Consider the following 26691-nt stretch of genomic DNA (forward strand, 5'->3'; position numbering starts at 1 on the left):
TCGGCTGGAAGGGCATCCGCTGCATAAAAACGTGCTGGATAAGTTGGCAGTTCATTCTGCTGTGGCGACCCCGGATTAATAAAGGGACTAAGCAGAAAAGAAAATGAATGAATGAATGAATGAATGAATGAACCCACGTTGGCAAATTATTTTGCTAGTTTTAACATAAAACACTATTTTAGCATATTATTTCTTTAAACAAAAACTTTTTTGCTAATCTAGAAAATGCTTCTTGATTTGAATATTTGTACTAAAACCAAGACAAAAAATTGAAATAAGAAAAGCATTTTTGCTGTGTTTCTCTCCAGTTTTTATATATATTTAGTTTTATTTTCACAAGTACACATCCAATGTTGACCAGAGTGAGGTTTAGTGTTTTTGCACATTACATAGACTTACATCAACTCTTACATTACATTAATGCCTCATTCACACAGGGCGTCAAGCGTTAACGCTTCCCATTCACTTCGCCGTTGGCGAACTGCATTGTGGATCCGTCGGCAAACAGCAAAACTGCTGCTTTGAAAACACCTGTGTTCATATGGACAAGCCTGAGTTGTTGTTTACTAAAATAACCTTGAGGCAGACAGGACGACGTGTTATCTACTTGTCCTCAAAGGCGGTTATCATCCCTCTGATGGAGCAGATGACCCCGGAGACGCTGCAGAATCCGCCCAGCAGTAAGATCAGCAGGTCCAGCATCCTCCGGCTCAGGTCCAGCTGCGTCCACTTCAGCTGCAGGTGGAAGAGAGCAGGCAGCAGCAGAGTCATGGCCGCCCCTGTCACACTGCCCGTCAGGCCCATGAGGAGGGAAAAGCGGGGCACGAACAGTGCCATGAGGAGGGTGAGCAGCAGCAGAGAACCACGCAGCAGCAGCAGCGTCCACCGCTCAGACCCGGAGTCCAGTTTCAGGAGGCCTGTCTGCAGTATTTCTGCCGCAGCATAGAATGGCAGCGGGTACGAGAGCAGAGCCTTCGCCAGCAGACACAGATTCACCACGGTACGCAGAGCAGAGGGCAGGTTATCTGTTATCACCTGAAAGTAATAATAAAAGTCCACTTAAAGCAGGCATGTCCAAACTCGGTCCTGGAGGGCCGGTGTCCTGCAAAGTTTAGTTCCAACCACAACCAGAAACACCTAGGCTAGCTAATCAAGCTCTTATAGGCTTTCTAGAAACATCCTTGAAGGTGTGTTCAGGCAAGTTGGAGGTAAAATCTGCAGGACACCGGCCCTCCAGGACCGACTTTGGACACCCCTGACTTAAAGGCAAGGGTTATTATTATTAGGGTTAGGGTTAGGCCAAATGTAGCTCAAAGGTGTCAAAAAACAAAAACAAAACACAAAACTTAAACTTGAAATGATTGGCCAGATTTCAAAATAATACATTATAATGTTTCAGTTAATTCTTCAATTTAATTTGAAGTATATCAGGACTTTAGCGATGTCTACAGTCATGTGAGATCAGCGCACCTCTTTAGTTTCCTCTCCCCACGTTAGGAAGGCCAGCACAGAGAAGGCCGTCTTCAGGACACAGGCCAGAGCGTGAGTCCAGTCCATCATGGTGTTGAAGTCCAGCCGGTCCATCATGCTCTCTTCCAACGTGGGCAGGTAGATCTGTGAGGTGTAGCTGAAGATAATCACGCCCACCGCCACCTGGAAGCCATCAAAGTCCACCACATCTGCACGCAGACTTCTGCTGGCCCACTGCGGAGACTGGCGCACACAGTAGCCAATCACAATGAAGGTGATGAGGAACTGAGCCAGCGAGCAGAAGAGGCTGAGGCGGGACACCACCCTCAGGTCTCGGATCAGCATGCACGGCAGTAGGATCAGAAAGCTGATGGCGGAGCCGGTCGTCGGGCTCAGAGGCAGGAAAAACAGGCTGTGGCACATCAGATTACCGCTCACAACCAAGTAGAGGATGCAGGTCATGACTAGCTCAACCAGCTGCGCCACATTCACAACCTTTCCCCCGATGCACGGGCAGATGTGTCTGCAGCAAGCATTAGCGATGTCCTCGTAGGTGTGTCTTACGCGGACCGGGCAGCCGCTCTCATCCTCTTCATACAAGCAGGACACCAGGATCTTACCAGTGTAGCTGCAGATGAGGGCGGCTAGCACCAGCAACAGCAGACCCAGGTACCCGCTCTGCAGCAGGGCATAGGGTAGACCCAGCACAAAGAGACCCTGAGGAGACAAAAGCAGTGCTTAGTCAAGTACTCAAAGTAAGAAGGCAACAATAGCTGCTTTTACACAGTCTGACCAATGTGAGCCAGGACAATGTGTGCAATTGAACTGTAAGGTCAAGGTCAAGGTCAAAGTGCAGCATGAAAACCCTTCCCTAAGTACGCCCCCCAAATCAAACATCACACAACCTGTGCAGTTTTGTGAAAAGAGAAAGACAAGTCAAAATTACACAAGGAAAATCGCAACATGGAGTCATCACAAAAGTTCAGACACGGCCCGATCAGGCCCCAGAAGTTACTTCAGGAAAACGGCTGATTCAGACGTGACTTCAAATCCAGCTAATGAGAATGACTTGCTGAAGTTTGCTGCTTCTCAAACACTGATAATCCCACACCTCTTCTTGAAATTTCAAAAGACCCCTCGGATACAGGGCCGGAGCAAGCTGAACTGCCGCTCTAGGCAGAGGACGATCACGCTGCCCTCAACCCCAATATGTGAAAACGAAAGAGACCGGTTATGAAAATGAAGTGAGGTGTCGCGGACCTCTATTCTGCCGCCCTATGTGCTGATATAACTGAGGACGCGCGGGTGCTGAGGTAGGGAGGGAGATGTCGCCGACGCTGCTCTCTCTATTCTGCCGCCCTATGTGCGGAAATAACTGAGGGCGAGCGGGTGTCGCAGACCTCTATTCTGTCGCCCTATGCACGGATATAACTGAGGACATGCGGGTGCTGATGGAGGTGTCGCTGTGCTGCCCTCTCTATTCTGTTGCCTATGCGCGAATATATCTGAGAACGTGGATGGTGAGGGAGGTGTCGTGGACATAACTGAGGACGCGGGTGGTAAGGGGGGTGTTGCGGACGCCGCCCTCTCTATACTGCCGCCCTAGGCGGCCGCCTAGGTCGCCTCTATGGATGCGCCGGCCCTGCTCGGATATGAATGTCAATCGAAGTCTGAGATACTAAAATTTTCGTGTTTCTTTTTAGTGCTCCTGTGTTTCAACCCAGGCTCATTCTGAAAACATAGTCCCACAGACGTTTTTGGAGATCGCAAATTATGTAGCTGGACGTACGTATGGCTGCATTTCATTTTTTTAAGTGAACGCTATGGGGCGGTTTGATGCCGTTCATTTTCATGCTTACCGGCTGACTGCTTACCTCCATGTGGAGGGCTTTCCCGCTGCAACCAGTTTGTCCAGTTAGCTTGTCATGTACTACGGCGGACTTGAGACACAGAGAGGAGTTGACCACGACGATGACAACCGTGGAAGAGCGGTTCCAGAAATCAGGCAAGACAAAAACAGAATCCAGAAATAAACAAGAGAATAATGGGGTGAGAATGTGGTAAAATCTGAAAACATGGTAAAAATCATACAAGGGATTTTCTTTTTTTGGACGGCTTTTGTAAATCGTGGATTGGGTTTAGGGAAGTAAGCGGGTGGGGGGGTCAATCAGTAAAATTGGTTGAGTTTAGGGAAGGAGGAGGGTGGGTCAGCTGATTGGCCGGTCGCCCAGTCAATCATTCAGTCAGACAGACGGTCAGTCAACAGCGGCCTCTGGTTGGTTTACGCAAGAACAGCACAGGCGCGAACGGCACTCGCGAGAGACATTTGAGATACGAAAAAGCGTACACAGTGGCCTCTAGTGGATTAAAAAAAATGTACCACACCGTGACGTATTTTACGGTCTTCAGAAAAATCCATTGGACTACGTTTTCAGAATGAGGCTGGGTTTTTAGCTGAAGTACAATAGTGGCGACCGTGGGCTAATGGTTAAAGAGTTGAATGTGGGCTTGGAAGGTGGCAGGTTCAAGTCCCTGGCATTGGACCTAGGCATTCATTTTCACTATTGTAAAATCTTGAATCAGATAGGGTAAAAAAAATTAAATACCAAAAAAATTTACCCTTATTGTTGGCTATATGCTCATGCAACTCAAGACTGGTTTCGTGCTCCAGGGTCGCATTTTATAATAAACAAACTCTGGATGTTAGAAAGCTGAATGAACCATGAGAACTCCATTACGTGATGAAAGAGCAGCCTCTGAGCCATACAGGGTTCACATCCATATAAAACGACTAGATGTCTCACACACACATACGCACACATATACACACAGCTGTGTGAAATACACACAGTCGCAGGCGCGCGGCAGATGGGAGTAATGAAATCACACCCTCTCACACACCCCTCCGCTAATGAAGTCACAGTCATCTCTAAAGAGGCGCTAAGTGACAGATATTTTATCTTGACTGTAATTGTTGGTAAATTGCTTTGTGTTAGACACAATGAATAAAGATACAGCGCTGCATTCATTTCCTCTCGCGGCCCTAATGACTGTATCTCGCGTAAACAGACGACAGCTGATTGTTCATACACAGAGACACAAAGGAGAGGTGTGGAGACGTTCGTGAGCTGCCTATCCAGAGCCGACTCACCAGGTGCATCAAAGAAGTTCAGATTGTCTTTTTTCCTCCATCGTGAAGAACATCTTATTCATGAACTGATTGTTTTCTAATGATTTCATGCTTTGGGAACTGATTGGGAAGATGGGTGTTGCGAGAAAAAATGGAAGAAGATTCGAATGCCAGGTTGCAGTGGAAGATTACTGTTTACCGGAAACATCATATTATTTTCAGATGATGACCAGCATGATGAGCGAATTTTTATAGACAAAGTATTATCATATTTGTTCGAACGGATGCCTCCTGAGAAGGCAGGGCAGAAACAAAACATGCACTGATAGCCCCGCCCAAAAGGACTAAGTGCTACGCCCTAAATGACTGAAAGAGCACTGAGAGCCGTGCGTTACTTAGGATATGAAATACGTTACTAAGCATATGCTTTGTTGTATGTTTCAGATGACAAATCCACTAGAGGGCGCTGTCACACATTTGCGAATCTTATATGTTACTTAGGGTAAGTTTTATCAAAAAAAAAAAAAAAAAACGTAGGATGCGTTTTGTTCTGTTTTAAATGACAAATCCACTAGAGGGTGCTGTTACATTTGCAAATCGAAAATATTTTATTTAGGATGCGGGTTATCTAAAATGCTTTATTTAGAATATATTTGGTTGTACGTTTCAGATGACAAATCCACTAGAGGGCGCTGTCACACATTTGTGAATCTTAAATGTGTTATTTAGAGTATGTTTTATGTCAAAATACATTACTAAGGATATGTTTTGTTGTACGCTTCAGATAACAAATCCACTAGAGGGCGCTGTCACTTTTGCGAATCTTAAATATGTCAATTAGAGTACGTTTTATCTAAAATACGTGACTAAGAAAATGTTTTGTTGTACATTTCAGATGAAAGTCTACTAGAGGGTGCTGTCACCCTTTTGTGACTATAAAATATGTTATTTAGGGTATGTTTTATCTAAAATATGTTACTTAGGATATGTTTTGTTGAACATTTCAAATGACAAATCCACTAGAGGGCGCTGTCACACATTGGCGAATCTTAAATATGTCAATTAGAGTATGTTTTATCTAAAATACGTAACTAAGGAAATGTTTTTATGTACATTTCAGATGAAAGTCTACTAGAGGGCGCTGTCACACATTTGCGAATCTAAAATATGTCAATTACTCTGCGTTTTATCTAAAATGTGTTACTTAGGAAATGTTTTGTTGTATGTTTTAGATGACCAATCCACTAGAGGGCACTGTCACACATTTGCGAAATGGTAAATATGCCAATTACAGTGCGTTTTGTCTGAAATATGTTACTTAGGAAATGTTTTGTTGTAGGTTTCAGATGACAAATCCACTAGAAGGCGCTGTCACACATTTGCAAATCTTAAATAAGTAAATTAGAGTACGTTTTATCAAAGATGTATTACTTAGGAAATGTTTTGTTAAACGTTTCAGATGACCGATCCACCAGAGGGCGCTGCCACACATTTGCGAAATGTTAAAAATGTCAATTAGAGTGTGTTCTATCTGAAATACGTTACTTAGGATATGTTTTGTTGTACAGTTCAGATGACAAATCCACTATAGGATGCTATCTAGATTTTGTGAATTCCACTAGAGCAGGGGTGGGCAAACTCGGTCCTGGAGGGCCGGTGTCCTGGACAGTTTAGCTCCAACTCTAATCAAACACACCTGCTTATAGATTTCTAGTGATCTTGAAGACACTGATTAGCATGTTCAGGTGTGTTTGACTAGTGTTGGAACAAAACTCTGCAGGGACACCGGCCCTCGAGGATCAAGTTTGACCATACCTGCACTAGAGGGTGCTGTTTACTATTTTGTGGATCTGAAATATGTTACTTGAGGAACATGTTATTGTAGGATTCAGATGACAAATCTGTTAGGGGGCACTGTCTACATTTTGCTAACCTAGAATAAGTTATTTAGGGTACGTTTTATCTGAAATATCTCACTTACGATATGTTTTTTTTGCACATTTCAGATGAAAAATCCAATGTTTACTTTGGCAAATCTGAAATATGCTACTTAGGGTGCATTTTACTGTACATTTCATTTGACAAATTCACTAGAGGCTGCTGTCTACATTTTGTGAATCTAATATAAGTTACTTAGGATAGGTTTTGTTGTACGTTTCAGATGACAAATCCACTAGAGGGCGCCGTCACACATTTGTGAATGTAAAATAAGTTATTTAAAGTTAGAATACGTTACTTTTGTTGTACGTATTTGTGGGTTTTACGAATGAAGGTTTAACATCTATGCAAACTTTTCATTCAAAGTACAGCTCTTTATAGTGCAAAACATTTATTACAAAATGCACTTTTAAAAAGCTCTTTACAGAAAGCTTCTTTGTGGAAGCTCCAAAGCTGTATTTTAGAGCACCGAAGAAGATGATGCTCCCTATGTAGCCAGCAGACAGACAGGTGTGAGTGAGCCAGATGGCTGAAGAGGGAAAGAGAGATGCACATTACGCTGGAAAGTAAAGCAGAAGGATGAATTAAACAAGCTGGAGCAGCAATAACGAGCTGTGTGATCATTAACAGCTCTAAATATTAGCTCAAATGGGAACGAACAGATGAGGTAATGGGGTGTCATTCACATAAACAAGGATTTATGCAGCTATAAAGTAAATAAGGCATATTCAAACACACAAAACACTCGCGCTCTGCGAAATCTGTGGTGGTAGATGATCTTTGCTTAATATTTTAGTTTAAAAGCATAATAAAAGGCACTTTTTAAGTAATGTTTTAAATTACAGTTTATTACTGTTGATAATTTACATTTAAACTCTGGAAAACTTACAAATTTACACTGAAAACCTTTTAAGTTAATCAATAAAAATGTAAGGTTATTTTTTTTTATAAAACTGCTTTGTCCATTTACAGTAATTTACTTTTAAAGTACAGTTTTTACATTTGCAGTAAATAAGAATTTACGTAAAACTTATTTTTACAGAAAAAAAACTCACAACTACAACAAATCTCTAAAAAAAGATTCAAATCTACAAAAAAAGGGTATTTTGTGTTAAAATTAGTTTTGTAAAAAAAAAAAAAAGTCATTAATATTATAATATACTTGTAAGCTCTCCTGATGAATTTATAGTTCTGATGTAATATCGAAATTTTTATATTTTTTATTATTAATTCCAGCTTAACTAAAACAAATAGCTCTGTATTCAGAAGAGAAATATTATAATAAATACTTTGAAAAAAATGTCCTTGGTCTGTTACACTTAACTTAGAAGATATTTGAAAGAAATTAATTATAATTATTTAATTTATTTGATTAGCTGAGGGCAAAATTATTCAAATATTTCTTTCTTTTTCAAATATTTGCCAAATTACATTTAACAGAGCAAGAACTTTTTTTTTACAGTATTTTCGATAATATTTTTTCGTCTGGAGAAAGTCTTTTTTGTTTTATTTTGGCTAGAATAAAAGCAGTTTTAAATTTTTTAAAAGGCATTTTAAGGTCAAAATTATTAGCTCCCTTAAGCTTCATTTTCCCAGAAATAAAGGTACGTGAGCTGTCACTGGGGTGGTACCTTTTCAAAAGGTACACATTTGTACTTGAAGGGTCCATATTGCTACCTCAAAAGTATATATTAGTAACACATTTTTAGAGGAACACTTTTGTACTTTTTAGGTAAGAATATGTACCCTTGAGGTATTAATATGGATCTTTTAGGTACAAATTTTTACCTGTTAAAAAAAGGTACCACCCCAGTGACAGCTCGTTTGCCTTTATTTCTGCCTGATCACCCTAATTTTAACCCAATTAACCAAGTTAAACCTTTAACTACCACTGTAACAGTGGCAGTGAACAATTCAAAATAATTCATTAATATGTTTAAACAATGAAGAAAAATCTTTGCCGAGGTGGGATCCAAACCCGAGTCTCTTTGGGTTGAACCTCTGCGATATATCCACTCGGCCATGTGACATTCTCTAAATTAGTCTTATTCCCACCCGTATGTTGATATGCTCTATTTCACCTCGGAACCCTGCTGAAAAATCCAGCTTAAACCAGCCTAGGCTGGTCAAGCTGGTCTTAGCTGGTCATCTCCCAGCCTGACCAGATAAGAACAGGCCAGAAATGGCTGGAAACCAGCTTGGAAATGGTCAAAACTCCTCTAAAACCAGTCTGGTCGACTAGCTAAAACCAGCCAACCAGCCTAGGCTTGTTTAAGCTGTTTTATTCAGTAGGAAAAAATAAATAAATAAATAATAATATTAATGACTTCTGCACTTCACAAATCAATTAACACACAAGATTAAAGTAACGAACTGTTCGGGCGCCAGACAGGATTGAAATTTGTCCAAAATAAATAAATAAATAATAATATATATATATATATATATATATATATATATATATATATATATATATATATATATATATATATATATATATATATATATATATATATATTTATCATACACATTAGAGAAAAAAAAAACAATCTGTTATACACAAAAAAAATGGGAATAAATTATCAAACAAATAAGATTCAATTTAACTCTGGTTATATTTCTCAACAAAACTGACAAACCACAAAACACAAGAAATTTTCAATCAACATCTTATAACACACTTGAAGTCAAGTATTATTTTATTTTACTTTCAAGAGGGAAGAAAGCACAACCAAAACAAACGTATGAATCCCTTTCATAACAAGACAGTTTCCTGATTTGACAACAGTGCCGATCAAAAGCAAAAAAAACAAACCAAAATAATAAACGAGCATCAACGTGCAAAATAAAATACCCCCAAATTGTATTATTCGACAAAATGAGCTGAATACTAGCATCTTGAAGAATATCTAGTCAAATATTATTTACTGTCATCATGGCAAAGATAAAAATAAATCAGTTATTAGAGATGAGTTATTAAAACTATTATGATTAGAAATTCGCTGAAGAAATCTGCTCTTTTAATCTGAAATTCTGCCTTCAACTGTACATATACTGAATAAAATGTTTCTGCAGCATAATATTTGCCTGGTCTGGTGCAATTAATGTAGCTCTATTACATCCCACAGTAAAGAGTTTTCTGATGTTTGTTTACTCTTCCAGCACATCACTAATGACCGGTTGACAGACGCCAGCGTTTTATATATATATATATTCAGATGTGGTTTCTGCATTTAAAGAGAAGACTGGATACTGTGAGTGCGCTCTGCTGCTTCTCTTTTTTGGCATTTTCATTTGATTTCCATAATTCCTTTTCTGAATCGAGTGCTTAAACAACACGGGCAACAACATGTGCAAAGAAGTGACACTGTCAGCCAGCATAATTCACCTTTCAGTCCCTGCGGGCGACTGCACATCAGCTCTTCACTGCGCTTCTATATATTTCCTCCATCCAAACTGAGAATGATTTTTAAAATGAAACAGCAGCAGCAGCGTTAAAATGAAATACAGCAAAATGAAAAAGCACAGAGAGAATTAAGAAAAAAAATGCAAAGCCTCAATCATTAAGAAAAAGACAAAAAAGAAAGTGTTAGTGTGGGTTTCCTCCGGGTGCTCCGGTTTCCCCCACAGTCCAAACACATGCGCTATAGAGGAACTTAATTGACTGTAGTTTATAAGTGTGAATCAATGTGTATGGGTGTTTCCCAGTACTGGTTTGCAGCTGGAAGGGCATCCAGTGTTTAAAACATATGCTGGATATGCTTTTTTTAATTTTTTCACTTTACTCGAGTGCCTTGGACTGATTCTTGTTGCAGATTTGATGAATCCCTTACCCAAAGAGCACCGACCATACATTTGAACTTACCCCAGAGCGCTTTTTGTTTTGTTTTTTCTGACATATGCTGGATAAGTTGGCGGTTCATTCAACTGTGGCGACCACTGATGAATAAAGTGACCAAGCCGAAGGAAAAGGAAACCGGAACGCCTGGAGGAAACCCACACCAACACAGGGAGAACATGCAAACTCTACACAGAAATGCCAAATGCATTGTAGAGTGTGACCAATGAGTCAAAATTTCTGTTAAAATTATCAGTATTTTCTTTCAGGAATTATAATTTATATTTTATTTTAATTTTATAATTGATCATTTGTAACATGTATAACTTTAAAATAGATTTTCTCAGTATTTAGATTTAGTTTATTTAAATATTGTCCTGCCATAACAGACTACACATCAATGTAAACTTGTTTATACATTTTCAGATAAGGCATACATCTCCCAAAATATATTCTCATGACTGGTTTGGTGGTCCAGGGTCACATACCTGTCAACATTGAGATATGAAAATAAGAGATATACCCACCATAATAAGGGACCCCCCCAAAAAATAAAATAAAAAATAAATTACTAAATATGCTCATTTGGAGCTGTTTCGTTGTTTATAACCTGTTAAATAATCAGTGTTTTATTATTATTTATGAAATAAAAAATAAATAGTATACATTAGCATCAAATATATTAGCAAACAGTTCAGCTTATTAAAACTAATAGCTATTTTAATGAAATAGAATCAAGCTATCAAATCTCATTAGCCGCTTCTTTACTGTATAACTGACACATTCTGATTCAAGAGCAATGAATGAATGATTTATTTAGATTTTTTTCGATTGATTACATTAAATAACAGAGGTGTCACTTTAAAAATGCACACATCTAACATTATAATAAAAGCTTTTGATTGCTTTCCCAACTTTTTATGCTCATTTAGGACAAAATGACTTGTGTTTGAAAAAAAACCCCCACCAGGATCAACATCTTTAGATATTATTCTTAGTTATGTGTATATAAAATACACTATACGGGATGATAGCGGGATAGAACTGTAAAATACGGGAGAATCCCGGGAAAAACAGGAGGGTTGACAAGTATGCATACATGTGGATAAATTGTTAAATACACTTTTTAACCCAACGGTTGGGCTGGACCATATTTGATCCAACCAAAAAAAACTTTATAAAAGATAAGAAAAGTTGTGTCAACTTAAATTTGTAGGGAACTTGAGTCAACTCAAAAAATCCTTACAATTTAAGATTGAGTCAACTTTTTTTTACAGTGTGTGTAACATCCCAGCATTGTCCAGAGTGTGTGCTGTGTCAGATCAGCAGGTGTGTATGAACTCACCTGTATGGCGTTGGTGACATTCCAGCCGGCCTCCCAGGTAGTGATTGTGGCGCTGTGTGTGTTTTGAGGCTGGTCTGGATCCTCTGGGCTGGACGTCTGAGACTGGCTCCTGTGGTCTCCATAGGTCTGTCCCAGCTCGTCCCTCAGCACCAGACCCTGGCTCTCCTCTGCACCTGCGTGCAGACGCTTTAGCCAGGACAGCTGCAGATGGGACATTGCTCCGCAGTGAGTGTGGACACACAGAGAGAGTCTGGGTCCAGCTAAACCCTGCTGACGGCCAGTATGAGTATAGCGTTTCAGACGGGCCACACGTCAGTCTGAGAGATCCAGACCGCCGCACCGGTGAGCAGGAGTGGGATGCCTGTCCACTTAAATTGGCCAACGGCAGCACAGAAGAGTGCAGGACTGACAGACCGCTGAACTGTAACATTATAATCACTCCAATGCCTGTGGATGTTTGTTTAGAGAATGATTATGGCATAATAATAACTTTATTATCATGGAGAGCCTTAAATAAAGTTTCCCCTGGTACTTTATAGAATAAAACAAACTAGTTCACAAAACCTAGGGCTGTGAGAAAAAAAAAATTTTTGATGCAGAAACGAGGCCCTAAAAGCCTCGTCCATTAAGACTGATAGCCCCACCCTAAATCACTGAAAGCCCCGCCCTAAATCACTGAAAGTCCTGCCCTAAATCACTGATAGCCCTGTCCTAAAGGACGGATAACTCCACCCTAAATCACTGATAGCCCCACCCTAAATCACTGATAGCCCCGCCCTAAATCACTGATAGCCCTGCCCTAAATCACTGATAGCCCTGCCCTAAAGGACGGATAATTCCACCCTAAATCACTGATAGCCCCACCCTAAATCACTGAAAGCCCTGCCCTAAATCACTGATAACCTCACCCTAAATCACTAAAAAGCCCTGCCCTATAAGACTGAAAGCTCCACCCTAAATCAGTGATAGCCCTGCCCTAAAAGACTGATAGTTACACCCTAAATCACTGATAGCCCCACCCTAAATCACTGAAAGCCCTGCCCTAAATCACTGATAGCCCCGCCCTAAATCACTGATAGCCCCACCCTAAATCACTGAAAGCCCTGCCCTAAATCACTGATAGCCCCATAGATCACTGATAGCCCCACCCTAAATCACTGAAAGCCTTGCCCTAAATCACTGATAGCCCCGCCCTAAATCACTGATAGCCCTGCCCTAAAGGACTGATAGCTCCACCCTAAATCACTGAAAGCCCTGCCCTAAATCACTGATAGCCCCGCCCTAAATTACTAAAAAGCCCTGCCCTATAAGACTGATAGTTACACCCTAAATCACTGATAGCCCCACCCTAGATCACTGATAGCCCCACCCTAAATCACTTAAAGCCCTGCCCTAAATCACTGATAGCCCCGCCCTAAATCACTGATAGCCCTGCCCTAAAGGACTGATAGCTCCACCCTAAATCACTGATAGCCCTGCCCTAAATCACTGATAGCCCCGGCCTAAAGGACTGACAGTACCTCCCTAAATGACTGACAGTCACACCATGAAGGACTGATAGCCCCTCCCTAAATAAATGTAAACCCATCCCTAAATCACAGACAGCTCCACGCTAAATCACTGACAGCCCCTACCTAAATGACTGATAGCCCCTCCCTAAATGACTGATAGCTCCACCCTAAATCACTGATAGCCCCACCCTCAGCTTTTTGGTACAGTCTGTAACTTCGCTGGATTGCCAACTTTGCTATAGTATCTGAACGCAACGGCCGTCCAAAACCTGCTCCATAGTACAGGTACTAACACCACAGTACAGTTATTGAGTACAGGTATTAATTCTCAAGTGTTATCCGACAAACACACACCGCTTCACCCCTAGTGGCTTCTGTTGATATAGCAGCTCACAAAAACCTTGGTTTTATTTTTTGTAATATCAATTTTAAATTCATAACATCTTTTTGACACCTCATGCTTTTACTCCACATCATAGGTGAACCAAATGTCAATTCATACAGTTGAAGTCAGAATTATTCGCCCCCTTTGATTTTTTTTCTTTTTTAAAATATTTCCCAAATGATGTTTAACAGAGCAAGGAAATGTTCACAGTATTTCTGATAATATTTTATCTTCTTGAGAAAGTCTTATTTGTTTTATTTTGGCTAAAATAAAGCAGTTTTTAATTTTTTAAACACCATTTTAAGGTCAAAATTATAAGCCCTTTTAAGCTACATTTTTTTTCGATAATCTACAGAACAAATCATCGTTATACAATAACTTGCCTAATTATCCCTAACCTAGTTACCCTAATTAACCTAGTTAAGCCTTTAAATGCTGACTGTGGGAAAAACCGGAGCACCCGGAGGAAACCAACACTGGGAGAACATGCAAACTCCACACAGAAATGCCAAGTGACCCAGCCCGGACTCAAACCACTGATCTTTTTGCTGTGAGGCAACAGTGCTAACTACTGTGCCACTGTGCTACTCATTATTACAGCACTTTTTCGATTATGAAAAACTTTTAGAAACTAAAACGTATAAAACTAAAACTTCTTTGCAGACAAGAAACTTTAAAACAGGAGCAGAATGAAGATCATTTTCAAGAGCGTGCAGAATTATATTCATTTGCATTTTGACATCCCCTTTGCAGGCCTGTACCCTCAAATATGGGCGTGTCAGCTGACAGGTTAATAAGCCTTTCAGTCAAAGAGAGAGCGATGGCAAAGAACAAGTCTAGCAATATTTCTGAGATGAAAAAAAGGAGTTCTTAACAACGCATCGCTCATGAGAGTCAAAAGACAGATTCAAATCCAATATAACTTCTTCCTTTTTTAAAATGCAATTCTTAACTCTAAAACAGAGCCGTCGGTGCTTCAAATAAATGAAGCAGATTTACCAGGCCGAGGAGATGAGCAGGATATTATTAAAGGGATAGTTCAGCCATAAAATGAAATTATTAGCCCCCTTCGAGTTTTGTGTTTCTTTTTAAAATATTTCCCAAATGATGTTTAACAGAGCAAGGAAATGTTCACAGTATGTCTGATAATATTTTTTCTTCTGGAGAAAGTCTTATTTGTTTTATTTCGGCTAGAATAAAAGCAGTTTTTAATTTTTTAAACACCATTTTAAACGAACGCTATGAAGCAGTATGACACCAGTACTTTTCACGCTTACCAGCTGACCGCTTATCTCTGTGTGGACAGGTTTCCCGCTGTTACCAGTTTGTCCAGTTGCTAGCTTCGTACGTCGGAGGATTTGAGATGCAGAATGGAGTTGACTATAACGATGGGGTTCGAGTCCGGTAAAGAACAGTTCCAGAAAGCGGGTAAAACAAAAACAGAAGCAAAAAAATATATACAAACAAGTAAATAACAAGGTGAGAATGTCTGAAAAATCTGAAAATGGGGTAAAAATCAGGCGGCCACAAGGGCTTTTCTTTTTCTGGATTGCTTTTGAAAACACTGTTGGTTGGGTTTAGGGAAGGGTGTGAGTGCTGGTCAATCGGTGCATTTTAAAACACTATGGCTGCGTCCGTAACCGCATACTTCCATGCTATATAGTACGCTAAAATCAGTATGCGAGCCGAGTAGTATGTCCGAATTCATAGAATTCGAAAAACAGTATGCGAGGAGTACCCGGATGACTTACTACTTCCGGCGAGATTCTAGAGTGCGCATCCCATGCACGCTGCGCTATCCCATGATGCCCTGCGAGCGAATTCATGAATGGGAGTAAAGCGACGCAATCGACGCAGGCAGGTCACATGACCAAGACAAAATGGCGGATGTAGTACGTCCGAATTCCATTCATCCTTTTCACGTTCATACTGTATAGAATGTACTTTTCTAACGGCCGAGTAGTATGTTTAAATTCAAATGCAGCACCTACTGAGTAGTAGGCGGTTTCGAACGCAGCCTATCCGTTGGGTTTAAGGAAGCAGGAGGGTGGGTAAGTCGATCTGTCAGTGGACAGCAACCTCTGGTGGATTTACGTGCAGGGCCGGCGCGTCCATAAAGTTGACCTAGCAAAATAGTGAGGGCGGCACCCGCGACAACCCACCCGCCCCAGACATAACCTCCCCCAACACCCCGTCCCCCCATCGGTCCGCACTTTCGTCCGCGACAACGAGGTAGAGGGTGGCAGGATCGTCTTTTGCCTAGAGCGCCAGTTCAGCTTGCTCCAGCCCTGTTTACGAGAGAACAGCAGGTGTGAATAGCACTTGCAAGAAAAGATTGTGATCTCAAAAAGCGTACTCAGCAGCCTATGGTGGATTCGCAAAAACAAAAACTGCAAAAAAAAGTACATCCTGCGTTGTATTTGGCGCTCTGCAGAAATGCATACAGGGGTACATAATCAGATTGAGTCTGGGTTGAGTAAATGAGTTTCTTTCTTCTGTTAAACATCTAAAGCAGAAAAAAAACTGAAATCCCAAAACCATTGGCTTCAAAAATAGGAAAACAAAAACTATGGAAGTCAATGGTTACCAGTTTCCAACTTTTCTCAAAATTTCTGCTTTACCGTTCAACAGAAGAAAGTCAAACTTGTTTGGAAAAAGTGAAGGGCGAGTTTATTTTAATTTTTGGGTGAACTATCCCTTATGCTAAAAAGTAAAAGGCCTAAAATTGAGGCTTGAGGAAAACCCATGCACACAGAGCTCATCTCATACAAACTGTTGACGATCAGTGAGGTAAGATATTAAACCAGGTTGAAACATTCTCAGAAACTCTAAAACAGCAACCACATGATTTAGTAGAACGTAGTATTTCACAGTAAAAGCGGCAAGGAGAATAAAAACAGAGAGGGAGCCATTTTCTGAAGCTAGACTGAAAGATCCTTCACTATGAGATGACTGTATATCTGCAAAGCCACAACACGCTCTACAATTTTTGCAAGAAATGTAAGGTTTGATATAGGATGATAATCATTAAAGAGGACTTTATTTAGCAAAAATCACTTTTTAAAGGGGTTTAAATAGAGTTGTGTGTCAGCAGTGTGTGATTATAACCAGCATCTAATGGTAAACATGAATTAATTCTGTTTTTTATAATCAGACTTGATGTAAACAGTCTGCAGAAACACTTTGATTGACATTCTCCCTTTGTCATCAGAGGGGGAAAGCCCCGCCCACTAGTGACCATCTCTCCCTCATTAGCATAAACAGCAGCCCTGAGTGAGAAGCAGCCGTCCGTTAGCCTGACTGGCAGAAGTATGAAGCACACACTTGCACTGGAACACACATTTGAGCTTTTTCATACAGATGCCGTTTTGAATCTGCCACTATGCTGACACACAGGCGTTTGTAGCTCCGCCCTCTTTTCAAAAATAGCACAATCTCATTTGAATTTAAAGCGACAGTCACCAAAATTAGGATCGAGGCCTAAAAGGATCAGTTTGAGAAACAATAATATATAATACATTATAAAACATTATTTATGTGGTATACACACACACACACACACACACAAACACACACACACACACACACTCTAGTGACATCAAAGACTTATTTTACATCTTGTAAAAGAATCATAAAAGGTGCTCTTTAAAGTATATAGGGACAGGGTGTGCTGTGGAGAATAGAGATGAGTTCAACACTAGAGGGTGCAGAGAAGACCAGAAACTCCTGAACTCCTGCAGCAGAGCTCATTCAGACCCAGTGGATTTCAGACCCTCGCCGATACTGACAAACACACATAAAAACACACGTTACTGCTAACACTGTCCCTGAATATCAACAATAGGCATAATAGTCATAATAATAGTATTTATAACAAGCACAAAAACAACTAATATATTTCTGAAATTTGTTTTAGATTACAAATATTTCCCAAGTGATGTTTACCGGAGAGAAGATTAACAGAGTAATGGATTTTTCAACACATTTTTAAACAATAGTTTTATAACTCATTTTTAATAACTGATTTAGTTTATCTTTGCCATGATGACAGTACATAATATTTGACTAGATATAATTAAAGACACTAGTATTTAGCTTAAAGTGACATTTAAAAGCTTAACTAGGTTAATTAGGTTATAGGCAATTGGGGTAATTAAGCAAATCTTTGGACAACAGTGGTTCTGGAGAAAATCAGAAAAAATCTCGCTTAAGATGACTAATAATGTTGACCTTTAAATTGTTTTAAAATAAATATTGATGATTCAGCCAAACTAAAATAAATAAGACTTTCTCCAGATGACAAATACCCAGATGATAAATATAATATGAAATTATATTTCCTTATTCTATATACACTGGGATCATTCATTCATTCATTCATTCATGCATTTTCTTGTCGGCTTTGTCCCTTTATTAATCCGGGGTTGCCTCAGCGGAATGAACCGCCAACTTATCCAGCACGTTTTTTTGCCCTTCCAGCTGCAACCCATCTCTGGGAAACATCTATACACACTCATAGACTACGGACAATTTCATTCATTCATTAATTTTGTTGTCGGCTTAGTCCCTTTATTAATCCGAGGTCGCCTCAGCGGAATGAACCGCCAACTTATCCAGCAAGTTTTTCCTGTGTGGTTTTTACGCAGCGGATGCCCTTCCAGTCGCAACCCATCTCTGGAAAACATCCACACACACATTCACACACACACACACACACACACACACTCATACACTACGGACAATTTAGCCTACCCAATTCACCTGTACCGCATGTCTTAGGGTAAAACCGGAGCACATGGAGGCAACCAACGCGAACGCAGGGAGAACATGCAAACTCCACACAGAAACGCCAACTGACCCAGGCGTGGCTCAAACCAGTGACCTTCTTGCTTTGGGGGCGACAGCACTACCTACTGCGCCACAGCACAGAACATGTCTGAGATTTTTTTTTAAATACAATTTACAGACGGGCCAATAATTCAGTCTTCAACTTTATATTGAGTTAAATATATTGAAACTGTATATTGAATTAAATAATAATGAATTAAACAGTTATATAATTTATTTTCCTCTTATTTACTAATGTCATTCTAAACCTAAATTATTTTTTCTAACACCACAAATCTATTTTGATACTTAAGAACAGGAACGCCGCTGGCCAGCACGGGCTCAATGACAACATTCTTATCGGTTTGATTGGGCCCCCTAATAGTAACTCTGGGGGGCCCAAAAGGCCGTGGGCTATAGTTTTTACAATGGTAAAAATGGTAGTTTAATAAACCATGTAGTCATTTGTTTATTATTAGTTACTACAGTAACTATAAACTCGCCACAGAAGATCAATTCAAGTACTTTACTATAAAGCTATGGTCATACTAGAATTTGTGTGTGCGAAATTCTGTCGTACAGCTCTGCGAAATGGGGCGGGAATAAACAAGATTATAAGGCATTAAAAAGCAAGCGATTGCGCCATATTTTAAATTTCTGTCCAGAGAGGTCATGTTTTGATCTTCGATAGGTCTCATGCAGTCAAGTGATGCGATTTCGCAGGTCAGAGTTCACCAAGCTTGAACTTTGCACCGCAGCGAACTGCGAAACTTAACACATGACCCTGCGTTTCCGGTCTGACGCATTCGCGTGCATGTGAATGGAAATCCATGGGGAGAAAAGTCAAGTGTGACCACAACCTAATTAGTTTCTTTCGGCTTAGGCCCCGTTTACACTAGTGCGTTTTAGTTTGAAAACGCATAAGTTTTGCTACGGTTACGCCATCCGTCCACACTACGCCGGAGTTCTCGAGCGCCAAAAACGGAGCGTTTCGAAAACGCTGGAGAGGCCGTTTTCATTCTGAAACGCTGCTGCTCCGTCTCAGTGTGGATGGGGAAAGACGGAGACATCTGGAAACGGAGGCGGGGCTGCAGACATTCGCCTCTCTGATTGGGGCTTTTCCTCAATATTAAGTAGCCTAACACACAGTTCAGTCCTGAATCTTCTCCGTGTAAGTTCAGACATCGCAAGTTTGATCAAGGCTGCAGTCTCTTCTTCTCAGTTTGATATGGAAAACATACCGAGGACACGCGTCAATCTTCACAGGGAATCGTGTACTTTATAACTTCATTCACATCACCTTGGCTACGTTGTTTCACTTTCTCAACAATAAAATGTAAACTTGATATAAGGAACTGCCTATTTTCATTTTAATATTAACAACTAAACAGACAGCAGAAATGTTGAGGCGTCGTGCTGCATGAGTGTCATCTTCACTGTGTGCATATTTATAACAAAACGGAGCCGATAACTGTTTCCTTTCAATTTCAGTGAAAATACGAAACGCACCCTCTCTTTTGCTGAATATCAGTTTTAATAATCGATAATTGCCATTAATGTTTTACAATGCCGTTAATGTTTTATAATTGCCAATGGCCATTATAAAAGTATAACATACAATAAGTTTATACATTATAGGAATTAAAGGCAAGCAATCAGTCAATATACAGCATGTACGTGCTTACATTAATCATTAACTTATCTGCGCTCAGTCAAAACACGTTACCTGAGAACAAGTAATATTCCAATGCCCAAAGTCAGGGAATATGCTGTTAGATAAAGACAACAAGATGAATGAAATATCACGTTTAATAAATATAGTGAGATTAGATCCAGCGGGAGATGCTTGATGAGAAGTCCGACTAGCAGAGCTCTCATCTGGGTAGATGGGCTCCAGCGATTGCCAAAGTGTGTGTGTGGTCACGTGATGTGCGTTTTCAGCGTTTTGGTGTGGACGGAGAGCAGTTCAGAAACGCTGGGTAAAACGCGAGTGTGGACGCGGATCGTTTTCATTCTAAAACGCCGTTTTAAAACTAAAACGCACTAGTGTAAACGGGGCCTTAGTCTCTATATTCATCAGGGGTCGCCACAGTGGAATAAACCACCAACTCATCCAAGCGTCTGCCCTTCCAGCTGCAACCCAGCACTGGGAAACACCCATACACACTCATACACTATGGCCAATTTAGTTAATTCAGTTCCCCTATAGCGCATGTGTTTGGACTGTGGGGGAGCACCCGGAGGAAACCCACTCTAACACGGGGAGAACATGCAAACTCAAACCAGCGATCTTCTTGCTATGAGGCGACACCACTGAGCCACCATGTCACCCTATTTTACCTTAGTATGGTTAAAAAAACACTATAGAATAATGTTATTTATGTAATAAATAATGCAGTAGCCTATACTATGGCTGCGTCCGAAACTGCCTACTACTCAGTAGGTACTGCATTTGAATTTAAACATACTACTCGGCCATTAGAAAAGTTTATTCTATACAGTATGAACATGAAAAGTATAGCTGCGTCCCAAATCGCATACTTATGCACTATTCTACGCCATTTTGTAGTATAAATAGTGTAAGTAGTGCGTTCACATTGAAAACTCTAAAAATAATAAGTGCACTTTAATTACCCGGATGATGCACTCATTCAGCCGCTAAAATGAAGTGTGGAATGATGGACACTTCACGCACTCAACGACAGCAGGTTTGCTTACGTAGCGGAAGGGGCGGAGCTATCGGACGCACATGTTGAATAACTTTATTTATTTTGGATGGTGAAAGCAAAATTCTCCTACGAGAGTGATTATAGCGCCTCCCAATGGTAAATGCGGGAATACTTACAGCAGGTATTATTTGATAATTCGGTCGTTTATTTCACAGATTTGGCAACCGTCAAACGTCATCAGAGAAACGATTTGAATTTCCGCTTAGTAAAAAAACATTAGTGTGCCATTTGGGACAACACTGCATACATATACTATCCTGTTGAGTGTGTAAGTGCATAAGTATATAGTGCATGAGTGCATAGTGTATAGTGTGCCATTTGGGACACAGCAGCTGAATGGAATTTGGACGTACTTTTTGTCATGGTCACGTGACCTTCTGCGTCAATTACGTCGCTTTACTCCCATTCATGAATTCGCTCGCAGGGCATCATGGGATAGCGCAGCGTGCATGGGATGCGCACTCTAGAATCTCGCCGGAAGTAGTAAGTCATCCGGATACTTCTCGCATACTGATTTTCGAATTCTATGAATTCCGACATACTACTCGGCTCGCATACTGATTTTAGCGTACTATTTAGTATGGAAGTATGCGGTTTCAAACGCAGCCGATATGTTTTTTTTTTTTGTTCTACTAATGGTGTATTGTAGTATAGCAGGGGTGTCCAAACCCGCTCCCGGAGGGCCGGTGTACTTCAGCTGCAACTTCCTTCAACACATCTCCTTGGAAAATTCTAGTATACCTAGAAAGAGCTTGATTAGCTAGTTCAGGTGTGTTTAATAGTGGTTGGAACTAAAATACGCAGGACATTGGCCCTCCAGGATCGAGTTTGGACACCTCTGTAGTACAGGCTGATATACCCTAGAGCAGGGGTGCTCAACCCTGTTCCTGGAGATCTATTCTCCTGCAGATTTCAGTTGCAACCCATATCAAACACACCTGCCTGTAATTATCACGTGGTGTTCAGGTCTTAATTAATTGGTTCAGGTGTGTTTGATCAGGACTGGAGCTGAACTTTGCAGGAAGGTAGATCTCCAGGAATAGGGTTGAGCAGCCCTGCACTACAGTATTTGTTCATCATTGGTTAACACAGCAACAGAATCAAGACAACACGTTAATTCAAGTGCTTTACTATGGTATGGTTCAAAAACACTGTACTATTCACTTTACCTTACTAAAGTATTTTATCATGTGGGTTCAGTGTGTGTGTGTTGCGCGGGTCTCAGGGATTCTTTGCTGGAGGAGTGTGATCTCGGCTCCTCCTCCTATCCAGACCCGCGTCCCGAACTTCCCAAAGTCCCTCCTGGAGTTTCTGGAGACTTTACTTCAGTCATTGCGCGCGCATGAGGAGCAGCAGACGCGGACATGGACACGCGGAGTTTAGTGGCGCTGCTCGGGCTGCTGTGGCGGTGTTGTGGAGCTCCGCAGAGGGGTGAGTGTGTGTGTGTGAGTCTCTTGAGTGTGTGAGTTACTGGCGTAGCGCACGCGCGGCCATTGGACTGGAACGAGCGCGCGCCCTCGGAGTTCATGTGGCGTTAACTCTCCTCAGCTTTTGTTCCATAGTAAAGTGCACGGTTTTGTTTATGGGCCGCGAAATCACATGATGCCATGTCTGTGTTGGGCTGACAGAACGAGCACTGTGGTGACTTGTGGGAAATATATTTTATTTTTGTTGTTTTGTTCAATCAGTGTTCGCATATTCATCATCAGCTTTACTTCATAATAACCAATAATTGGTCTTTTTCCATCTGTCAACGCTGTCTATGCTGTTATTAGTCATTTTTGCACAGACCCCCAACTCGAAGACACCGATGATGATTTTATTATTAGGAGTTTTATTTTCCTGTCATTTCAGGGATTCTGTTAGTTACTCTTTAAATAGTGTACTTTTTCACACTTTGTTTGTAAGTTGTGTGTGTGTCTGAGTTTGTGTCTCTGTAAGTGTGTAGGTGTGAGTTTGTGTTGGTCTGTACTGTATGCGAGTATAAGTTTGTATATATGTGTGTGTAGGTATGAGTGTGTGTGTGAGTCTGTTTGTATGTGTGCATGTGTAGGTCTTGTGTAGTCCTAAAAAAAAAAAAAAGGTGGTGTACTACTGCCTACCCAACCTAATTTTTAAATAAAAGTAGGCAAAGAAGTTATGAAAGTCAATGTTTAGCAATAGATTCACTCACCGGCCACTTTATTAGGTACACCTTAACAGCAATGGGTTGAACCCCCTTTTGACTTCAGAACTGCCTTAATCCTTCGTGGCATACATTCAACAAGGTACTGGAAATATTGGTCCATATATTTTGATCCATACTGACATGATTTGTCGGCTGCACATCCATGATGCAAATCTCCCATTCCACTACATTTCAAAGCTGCTCTATTGGATTGATATCTGGTGACTGTGGAGGCCATTTGAGTACAGTGAACTCATTGCCATCTTCAAGAAACCAGTCTGAGATGATTGGCGCTTTATGTGCGTCATCCTGCTGGAAGTTGCCATCAGAAGATGTGTACACTGTGCTCATAAAGGGATGGGCTAGTGCAGGGGTGGCCAACCCTGTTCCTGGAGAGCCACCTTCCTGCAGATTTCAGGTGCAACCCATATCAAACACACCTGCCTGTAATTATCACATGGTGTTCAGGTCCTAATTAGTTGGTTCAGGTGTGTTTGATATGGGTAGCAACTGAAATCTGCAGGAAGGTGGCTCTCCAGGAACAGGGTTGGCCACCCTTGGACTAGTGTGTCCAAACCTTTATGAGTCTCTTTTTTTTAATTCAAGTCAAAATAAGATACAAATACTATAAATGTGGATGTCATTCATTCATTCGGCTTGTAACCTTATTTATCAGGGGTCGCCACAGCGGAATGAACCACCAACAATTCCTGCATATGTTTTATGCAGCGGATGCCCTTCCAGCCGCAACCCGGTACTGGGAAACACCCATACACACTCATATTCACACACACACACACACTCATACACTATGGCCAATTTAGTTCGAAGCATCCAGAAGAAACCCACGCCAACATGAGAGAACATGCAAACTCCACACAGAAATGGTCCAACTGGGACTCAAACCTGCTAACCACTGAACCGCCGTGATGGGGATGTCATGGATGTTTTTTCCTCATCATGTTCATCAGAGGAAACTCAAACTGACAAAGGCGGCGGGGAAAAAGATGAGGGTGAATAAATGATATACATTTTTGGGTGAACCGTCGCTTTAAATAATGTTCAGATATACTTCTGTAATAATGAAGCGACTCATTTATTCTGACTCTGCTTGGTGAAACATCAAAGAATAAGCGAGTGATTATAGTCAGTTTGATTCTGTTAGTCTTTTAGTATCGTAAAGTAATTTTGTGGTAAACATGCTTCAGGAGAGTTGAAATATAGCCTCCTGTTCACCCAGAAATCTAGTAAAATTTGCTTTACTGTCGTGCCTATTCCTTCAGAAATCATTCTGATATGAAGATTGGATCATTTCTGATTAATATCAGTGTTGCTTCGTATGTTCATGTTTTTGTGGAAACTCTTTAATGACTGTGACGTTAAAAAAAGAGCAGCATTTCTTTGAAATCGAAATCTTTTGTAGCAAGATATTAACGCCACTTTTGATCAGTTTAACGTGTCCTTGCTTAATAAAAGTATTAATTTCTTCTTTCAACTCCAAGTGTTTGAAGGGGAATGTGCTGTAGATAGGGAAAGAAAAACATCTTTGTGGTTAGTATTATTATGCATGCTCAGGCTTTGTCTCAGTAATGCCTCTGTCAGAGGAAAAAAAAGAGAGAGAGAGAGATTTCAGAATGCTTGAGGAGGAAAATCAATAGGTAATTCCACCACGCCGCCAATGAATAGGCCAGTCCGATCAGGTCTGACTTTATCCCGGTCGGCGCTGATGAACAGATGCAGAAAGTACGCTCTGATGGATTGTTTTCAATGTTTTACCGATTGCTTGACGTTGATTTGCTTGCGCTCAACATGAATGGCCTCTGGATTTATTTATGTCTGAGCAGGGAAAGCTTTGAGTGCAATGACAGACAGAGAGAGAGGGCGAGCGGGGAGATTAATTCGGTTTGATATTTTCTATTGGATGCAGCATGAGGTTGATGGGGTTGAGGTGCGCTGCTCCATATTTTACACTCCAGAAATGTAACTTTCATTTGGTTCTCTCTGCAGTCCTTCACACTCAGCAAAAGCTATTCAACAATTAGACCTTTAGGGCTGCGGTCGCTTATCACTGTGACGGCAACATTATAGAGAAGAATTTGCACCGTATTTATCCCTAAAAGGGGTTTATTAGTGTATTAGGAGCGTGTACCATCAACTCCGCGAGGCCTGCTATATTATCAAGAGCACCAAATGAGGAGACTAAATATTTTTGGTTGAGTGTCACATTTAATACTACAGGCTTTTATGGAGGATTATGTGTAATAGTTTTGGAGGGAAAAAGAGGACACATTTATTCAGAGAAGAAGAACATAGTTAGAACATCATTCATGGAAAATAAATACGAGATGTTTTAGAGCAGGGGTACCCAAACTCACTCCTGGAGGGCCGGTGTCCTGCATTGTTTAGCACCAATTTCCCTCAACACACATATGTGGAAGTTGCTAGTATACCTAGAAAGAGCTTGATTAGCTGGTTCATGTGTGTCTAACTGGGGTTGGAACTAAATTCTGCAGGACACTGGCCCTACAGGACCGAGTTGGGTGCACCGTTTTAGAGGCATTCAGGAGATATTATCAATGTTGAGGAACAGAGAAAGCAAATGTTCTGGAAAAATAACCTTCCGCAAATGATTCTAAATATTTTATACGTTCAGAAGATATTTCTAATGTTGGGTAATAAAAAAAGTAAAGGTACTGGAAAATTAACATTCCTCAAAAGATTTCAGATGTTTTATAGAAGCTTAGAAGATCTTGTTCATGTCGAGTAACAAGGAAATTAAATGTCCTCCCTTTCCTCGAAAGATTTTAAATATTTTTGAGATGTTATTTAAAGAGGGTTTAGAGCCATTCAGGAGATCTTTTCAATGTTAAGTAATAAATAAAGTAAATGTAATGGAAAATTAATTTTCCTGAATAGATTTTAGATGTTTTAGAGGCATTTAGGAGATATTTTCAATGTTGAGGAACAGAGAAAGTAAAGGTTCTGGAAAAATAACCTTCCGCAAAAGATTCTACATATTTGAGATACAATTAGAAGATATTTTCAATGTTGGGTAGCAAAAAAAAAGTTAATGTTATGGAAAATTAACATTTCTTGAAATATTCGAGAGGTTTTAGAGGCATTTAGAGGAGAGTTTCAATGTTAAGGAACAGAGAAAGTAAAGGTTCTGGAAAATTATAAAATTATACTAAAAAGATTTCAAATGTTTTAGAGATGTTTAGAAGACCTTGTCCATGTTGAGTAACAAAGAAATTAAATGTTATGAGAAAAACATTCTTTCCTTGAAAGATTTTAAATGTTTTAGAGATGTTATTTGAAAAGGGTTTAGAGATTTATGAGATCTTTTCAATA

The 26691-nt window shown here is 40.4% G+C and overlaps 2 protein-coding genes across 9 annotated transcripts in view; one reads left to right on the plus strand and one right to left on the minus strand.

The window, feature by feature from the left end:
- Positions 1 to 291: 291 nt before the first annotated feature.
- si:dkey-126h10.1 lies at positions 292 to 22616 on the minus strand. 2 transcript variants are annotated; one of them, XM_073934026.1, is made up of 4 exons: positions 22343 to 22604; positions 11722 to 12168; positions 1471 to 2187; positions 292 to 1035 (listed from the first exon to the last, which is right to left on the minus strand). In XM_073934026.1, exons 2-4 carry the CDS (start codon positions 11935 to 11937, stop codon positions 604 to 606), a joined length of 1365 nt encoding a protein of 454 aa, XP_073790127.1. In that variant the 5' UTR covers positions 11938 to 12168; positions 22343 to 22604; the 3' UTR covers positions 292 to 603. The 2 variants fall into 2 exon arrangements, with proteins under 2 accessions (XP_073790127.1, XP_073790128.1); XM_073934027.1 differs by lacking the exon at positions 11722 to 12168 and having other exon boundaries at positions 22343 to 22616.
- lama2 (laminin, alpha 2) overlaps positions 22501 to 26691 on the plus strand; it is a 389595-nt gene continuing 385404 nt past the window's right edge. For 6 of the 7 annotated variants that reach the window (XR_012395331.1, XM_073932092.1, XM_073932093.1 and 3 more), the window contains exon 1: positions 22501 to 22604. Coding sequence is in view for 6 of the 7 variants with exons in the window: in XM_073932092.1 (XP_073788193.1) it covers positions 22538 to 22604 (67 nt within the window). In the remaining variant the exon portion in view is untranslated. 7 annotated transcript variants of the gene reach the window in all.

The sequence above is a fragment of the Danio rerio genome, chromosome 20, assembly GCF_049306965.1.
Source record: "Danio rerio strain Tuebingen ecotype United States chromosome 20, GRCz12tu, whole genome shotgun sequence".
NCBI classification, from domain to species: domain Eukaryota; kingdom Metazoa; phylum Chordata; class Actinopteri; order Cypriniformes; family Danionidae; genus Danio; species Danio rerio.

What these genes read in the sequence shown, in the direction of transcription:
- si:dkey-126h10.1 (XM_073934026.1), bottom strand. Translation starts at nt 11,937, where the DNA reads ATGTCCCATCTGCAGCTGTCCTGGCTAAAGCGTCTGCACGCAGGTGCA. An exon ending in ATGTCACCAACGCCATACAG is followed by an intron (nt 2,188 to 11,721) that starts GTGAGTTCATAC and finishes TTGTCTCCTCAG; the next exon opens with GGTCTCTTTGTGCTGGGTCT. An exon ending in GGGGAGAGGAAACTAAAGAG is followed by an intron (nt 1,036 to 1,470) that starts GTGCGCTGATCT and finishes TATTACTTTCAG; the next exon opens with GTGATAACAGATAACCTGCC.